Here is a 7,340-nt window from a genome sequence, read left to right on the forward strand (position 1 = left end):
AAAAAAAAAAAAAAAAAAAAAAAAAACAAAGAAAAAGCAGCACAGCACCTAGCCAATTGCCTCACTGCACAATTTTAGGGATAACAATCACACATATTCTATGTGAAAAGCAACTCCCAGAGCATACAAATATGATGTGACATGAATGGTGCTTCTTAGAATTGTGCAATGTGATAGCTCTGCTGACTGGCACACAGGTGCTCAATGCACATGTACTGAACTGTTCCAGGGAAAAATTGATTGTCAAAGAAACTAGAAAGAAATTAACAACTCTGAATGATAGACTGCATTCTTGAACATAAAGGGCATATTCTAGAACTGTAGTACCTCTTTCATGGAGATTAAATTAGCTTCATGCCTGAGGTTTCTTGGTTTCTTTTCTGTTTTGTTTTTGAGACGGAGTCTCTGTTGCCCAGACTAGGGTGCAGTGGCGCAATCTTGGCTGACTGCAACCTGAGGTTTCTTTTCCAATTAACAGTTTACACTAACAGTTTATACTTCCAATTAACAGTTTAAAACAACCTCCAAACCAATACCTACAAGAAACACTCATTATTTATTCATGTGGCTGAAAGAGTAATTAAGTTTAGATTTTTGGAAAAAGTCTGAACAAAAACAGGACCTATATAGTGCTCAAACTATATTTTTAAAAATACTATTTTATTTTTACTCACGTATGAAAAAATGGCTATACTATCATGTTTACATACATACTAACATTGGAAACAGAATAACGAATTGTATTTAAATTTTATAAAGAACACACAAACATTAAAACAGTGATTGGTTACAGAAAGCAGAGTTTGAGGAAAAACCATTAGCTATAATTTTCATTTTCATTAAAGAGCAGCACCCTCTGAGAATAATCAAACTGATTAGTAATATTCACCTATACTGTAAAATAATATGTACAAAGTTAGTGATTGTACTGATTTTATTACTTTTATCAAGCCATTTTATGTTCCTCACTCAATGCAAAGAAATAAAACATAATCTGAAGAAAAATATGTCCTTATTATTATTCACAATAAAAAGTTGGCTTCATTCTGCAAGCCTGGGCATATTGTACAATTGGGAGCACTCAACGGCTCAAGTGGATCGATGTACCAGTTTGATTCTGATCCACTGAACAGAATCTCTCATCCATATCTGGCGACCAGACTAACTCCATGGGAGCTGTGATAGACTGAACCATTTCTGTGGTATCCCTAGATCACACTAAATAAGAAAGACGCTACACCAGAAAATATAGCAACTGATCTATCCATAAATTAACATCTATATGCTAGCTCTTTAGTATAAGTTGGAAAAAGTGGCCCTTTCTTGAGCACATGGATAAAAGTATTATTGTAGTCTAAAGATTGCTGGATTGATAGTGTGTTATTATAATGAAGATAAGGTACACACTGAAACCACTGTCAGATTAAGAAACTTCCACAACTTGTCTCAATTCTTCAAATAATGGAGCAAGTTCCTTTTCTAGGCTGACAATTAGTCCTAAAATAAAGAGATTAAGAAAATTACATGTTAGAAAAATGTTCCTCAAAGTCTGAAATTCAAATTTCCTCAAGCCCAAAATACATAGTTACCAAAAGTAAATCAGAACATAGTTTATTTCCCATGACTGAAACAAAATACAGGTTGAATATCCCTAATCCAAAATGCCGGGTACCAGAAGTGTTTCGAATTTTGGAATATTTGTACAATACTTACTAGTTGAGCATCCCTAATCCAAAAATCTCAAATATGAAATGCTCCAGTGAGCATTTTCTTTGAATGCCATATTGGTGCTCAGAAAATTTCAGACTTTAGAATGTTTTGGATTTCAGATTTTTGGATGAGGGATGTTCAACCTGTACTATAACCCTAAATAAAGTAACCAAAAACTCTGTAGTCATTAATAAGTTTATTTTCAGCATCTATTACTGAAGTAAATGAGTGAAAAATACTTATATATTAGGAAATACAGAATAAATTATATGCACTATAATTTGTTAGAGTTCTAGAACGAAAATCTTAATTTATACCTTACTGTTTCAAAATTTGCATTGACTCAGAAATAATACATATAATTTTTACTAAATCAGGCACACTTCTGTCTCTGAGCAAATTTTAATGGATTACATCAAAAGATAGGTAGATAGCTTCTATACTGAACAAAGGAAATCAGAAATTTATTTTTATAAATTCAACAAAGCTAAGACATAAATAAATATTTCAAATGAAAAAATATTTTAAAAATAAATGGTAGAGTATAAAACACACTGGAGTTCATTGATGAACCTGGGAGACAAACATCTAGAAATCAGCATATCTAGCTTCTCCTTAGTTTACTAGAGTGAAAGGCTACCTACCTCAAACAGAGCCTGTTTTATGTTCAAACAAATAAGGATCTTTCTCTGTCTTATAGAACATAAAAAGTACCTGGACTCTCAAGGAAAGGGTCCAAGTACTAAAATATTGTTCTGTACATTATCATAATATACAACAACTGGTGACTTGGTATGTGATAGGTCATGTACCAAAATTGAGATTTAGTATATTTCATAAATATACTTAAAATCTAAACACCATTACTATCCTATATAATTCAGAAAGTGCTTTTACATATAGTATTTTACAGATTTCTAAAATGTTTCAAAATGGAAGAGATCTAATAGATCATCAAATCTAAACCTCTCATTCTAAAGATAAGGTATCTAAGAACAGGCTTCAGTGACATAGCTAGAAGAATTTGCTCAGCTTGGAGAAAAATCAAACAGAAAAAAAATACATTACAATTCTCAACAGCAATCAAATCTAAAGGAGACAGACCTTTTAATAAAAACCCTACTTTATATAAAATGAAGTAAAAAAATTACAACCAAGTGAATAATCATTATTTTACACATAAATATTCGGTGAAAGTATTGGATACAATGGAATTTGTATCCTCTATAAAGGATACAGCTTCCTAGCATTTGTTCTCAAATTCTTCAGTTCTCAAGAAGAATGAGACTACATTCGTCTTATTCAGGCTCTTTAAATTCTCAATCACATTCATTTTCCCCATTAGGTAAAATTTTAAAAATTCTAATTTAATAGATTGGTCTATAATTCATCAATCATTTTAATGCATTTTGTTGGGTTATTTTCACCTTGTTTTCTTAAACTGCTGTAATGGGAGCAAGATGTAGCACTCAAGATAATATTTAATTTTCCTGTCTCCAAAAAAAAAAAAAAAAAAATCACTTACCCATACGGTCTCATTTGAACTAGAAAATAACATTGTAAGATGGAGAAAGCATATATTATCTCCATTATACAGATATGGAAACTAGGATTCAGAGAAATCACTTCCCAAGACATGGAAAAAAGACAGTGAAACTGGGCCACAAGTTCAAGATTTTTGGCTCTAAATCTACTATTCCTCTTAAATTAAGGTATGGTAATTAAATTAATTTTTTTAAATTAAGGATTAAAAGTGATATTTAAGGTAATTAAACACACCTGTATTGGCACTGCTGCTGGCTATGAAACTCACCACCAAAGGTAAACGATTAAACTGAACCACCTAAAAAGAAAATAAGAGCCAAATAATATGTTGCATTGTGAAAAGGTAGTATAACTAAACTGAAATGTCTTAATCTTTCAAAACCTTTAAAATGATTAATGTTTTAGTCCAACATCATAGTATTACATTATGAAATAGAAAGGAACTTTCTATTTCAGTGAATATTTCCATAATTAGTGATGATCTCTTAGCGACATTAATACCATTGAGCCTGGAAAGTTTTTAAGGTGAAACCATGTCTTCATTTTTTTATCTCTAAAGCCCAGCAGAATGTCAATTACATCATAAGGACTTAATAAGTAGTTGATAATTAAATGGATAAATACAGTAGTTCTCAGTCATTCAGGTAGGTTTATCTTCACGATATTTTCTGGCTCTTGTGTATTACAGTAATTTAAATTAAATTTAAAATAACTTTAAATTAACTACCTTCAAAAAAAAAAAAACTTAGTTTCAAGCTAATCCTTATTTGAAATTAAAGGTCAGATGGTTTGGTTATGTTTTACCTAATACATATTAAAATATGTAACTTTTAAAATAAAAGATGGGCCTGGCATGGTTGCTCACGTCTGTAATCCTAGCACTTTGGGAGGCTGAGGTGGATGGGATCACTTGAGGCCAGGAGTTCAAGACCAGCCTGGCCAACATGGTGATAGCCCATCTCTACTAAAAATACAAAAATTGGCCAGGCCTGGTAGCACATGCCTGTAATCCCAGCTACTTGGGAGGCTGAGGCTTGAGAATCTCTCGAACCTGAGAGGCGGAAGTTGCAGTGAGATGAGATCATGTCACTGCACTCCAGCATGGGGCGACACAGGCAGACTGTGTCTCGGAAGAAAAAAAAAAAAAAGAGTAACTTAACATCAATTGATTAAGAAACATAGCTCTAAAACACAAGGAATTAATTCAGTCTTAAGAAAATATAGCTTGAGATCAAGAGACATGTAAAAACTAACTTCTTTCCCACAAATAATAACCTCATTTATTACATATATATGTTTCCAAAAAATGAAGGAATTAGCAGCAAGAGCAAATTTAATAAACTTTCAAGGAAAGTTTTTTTTATCTGTTACTACAACAAAAAAAGTGTGTCATCTGAGAAATCACAGTTGTTTAGCTAAGGGCACCATCTACTGGAGATAACAGTGACCTGACGTACACTTTTTAGGATAACATGTACTTTATTAAGTCACTTAATTACTTTTCCATCGTAATTATTTCCTGGTATAAAATGTGAAGAAAATTACTACCGTTTAACACAACCAATTTGAAGGCTAAAATTTTACAATTTCATCCCCTTCAAAACTAAAATTGAGAACTATAACACAAACTATTTTATATATAAAAGGCACAAAAATGACAACTGAAATCAGCAAATCATTTGATAATTATGAACTTACCTGGTAGGTGTTATAGTAACAGATGATACTTTTATTTTTTGAAAGTCCAAGTTTGCTCCCTTGGTCTGTTGCCAGGGCAAAAGTGGATAAGAAACCAGGTCGCAACGCATGCTCCGGAGCATTGTCATTGGCCACTAGAAAAATAAGTGATTTAAATAAAAATTATGCAGAGGATATGATAGAGAGATTTACAGCCCTTTTTCATAAACCTCTGTTTAAAACTGAGCACAAAGGTTACGTTTCACAATATTGAAAATCATATCACTAATGGGGTCTCATCACTAATCAGGAAAAATTGCTCAGTCAAAAGTTCACTGATCACAAATAAGAGAAGAAATGCTGACTCTCACAATTTTTTTAAATTTTAAAAAGAAAATTAAATGTTTACCTTTTCTTGATATCTAACTTAAAACATAGATTAATCAAGCACATTTAACTGGTTATCTGAGGACTAGGTTAGAATAAACTAATGAAAAAAGTTACAAAACTTCTGCTCTTATAAAACCCACAGCAAGGAATATCTCTCATAGATATTAGCAATCTGCAGCTAGTTACCTGTTTCATGTTTCTCTCACTCATTAAAAGGTCTGCATGGAGTTTGTTGTATTAATGAGTGCAGGGCTCAAGGCTTTAACACAGATATCCTCATGAAGAACATTAGAACTGGAAAATCTGAGATTATTTTGTTCAAATCCCTCATTACAGAATTAAGAGAAAGCAAGTAATCTGTCCATAACCATTCAATGACCATTTTATAGTGAGTTAGAAAGCACACTGGACCACACATCAGGAGGTGATGGGTTCTGTTACTGACTCACGCCCGACTTTGGACTGCAATGTTTGAAGATTATAAACCACAGGACCTCCTTTGTTGATATTCCATGTTCTTATAATGTGTTTGTCAAAATTCTCCCAGAAATGGAATCAATGTCTATTATAGAAATGTTTATAATCTTTACAAATTCATGCAGTTTATTAATAAGAATCTAAGACACAGCTAACTCTCCATTGAAACTGCTAATGAAGTCCAAGTGTCTTTGCACTTTATTACCTTCACTTATAAAATGAAAGAACTAAATCAGTTGACTTCTAAACCTCCGTTCATTTCTAAAGTCTAAAATTATCTGACATATATGACAACTCTAGGTGGAAAATTGTACACAAAATATACAGAACATTATCCAATCTTTAATGTTTGATAAAGCCATTACAGTGTCCCAAAAAAACTAGGAACATCCATGCTCATAATACCATAAAATAAAAATAGTAAAAAATTGTCTGAATCCATACTGACTCTCTGTAACATCATGTTTACTTATGATTCAAATACATGGGTATTATCCTAAAACAACTAGCAATTTGATAAAGTGTGTGTGTGTGTGTGTGTGTGTGTGTATGTAATGTAGGGGTGTCTGTGTGTTTATCTAGCTGCCTACATGCTCACTCTCATCACTTAGATTTACTAATGGTTTACGTTGCACTGTAAATGTCTTTAACGGGAAATGGGTCTGTGATAAATCCATGCTTAAACTCTAGATGTTAACATGATACACCTGATATATAATACACTGTAGATTCAAATTCAACCTTCAACATACAAAAGCAAACACTTCCGCCAATACTAAGACCACCATCTCCTAAAATTTACTAAAATGAATTTTACAGGTTTGCTTGCTGTACTACTCAGATGTAAATTACACACATTTTTAGTCAAAAGCAAAGAAGATATTTGCATTTAAATGTTCACTTTTACCTTTAATAACAGGTACTCCATCTCTATCTGATACAACAATGGCATGGAGCCCTTCAACACTAGAAAAAGAAAATAGTTAAAATATAAAAAAAGTTAAAATATAAAATATTTCATTTTCTCAAACTATGCACCTCAAAGACATAATAATTCTCATGTATTTTCTGAAAAACCACAGGACCCCAAAATTCTCCCAGAAATGGAATCAATGTGTATTATAGAAATGCTTATAATATTTATAAATTCATGCGGTTTATTAATAAGAATCTAAGACAAAGCTAACTCTCCATTAAAACTGCTAATGAATGATCAGTCCATGGTTTACAAAAGCATGAAAGATTATCAGCAATGGCTACAGTGACAAAAAAGAGCCTTCTTTTTTCATTCATGCAAATATTAAATGGCCGGTGTTTGTGGCACTTAATACTTTGATACTATGAAAAACAGAAATAAGCACAATCATTGCCTTCACGTGGCTTCCGATCTAAAAAGTGAGTGTGTTATCAATAATCTCACAAGAACAAACGTAAAACTAAAATTGGGGGCAAGTATTGTTAAAAAGTTCATAGGGGCCAGGCACGGTGGCTCACGCCTGTAATCCCAACACTTTGGGAGGCTGAGGCGGGCGGATCACGAG

The 7,340-nt window shown here is 32.5% G+C and overlaps 1 protein-coding gene across 1 annotated transcript in view; it reads right to left on the bottom strand.

Annotated features, from left to right (window-relative positions):
- Window positions 1-639: 639 nt before the first annotated feature.
- Window positions 640-7,340, bottom strand: part of LAMTOR3 (late endosomal/lysosomal adaptor, MAPK and MTOR activator 3) — a 13,773-nt gene continuing 7,072 nt past the window's right edge. The window contains exons 4-7 of the mRNA XM_011969361.1: window positions 6,707-6,765; window positions 4,954-5,087; window positions 3,490-3,553; window positions 640-1,497 (exon numbers count right to left, since the gene is read on the bottom strand). Of these exons, the coding sequence (XP_011824751.1) occupies window positions 1,424-1,497; window positions 3,490-3,553; window positions 4,954-5,087; window positions 6,707-6,765 (331 nt within the window). The 3' untranslated portion in view covers window positions 640-1,423. The remainder of the gene's footprint in view (window positions 1,498-3,489; window positions 3,554-4,953; window positions 5,088-6,706; window positions 6,766-7,340) is intronic.

Source organism: Mandrillus leucophaeus, unplaced genomic scaffold, assembly GCF_000951045.1.
Source record: "Mandrillus leucophaeus isolate KB7577 unplaced genomic scaffold, Mleu.le_1.0 Scaffold887, whole genome shotgun sequence".
Classification (NCBI taxonomy): Eukaryota; Metazoa; Chordata; class Mammalia; order Primates; family Cercopithecidae; genus Mandrillus; species Mandrillus leucophaeus.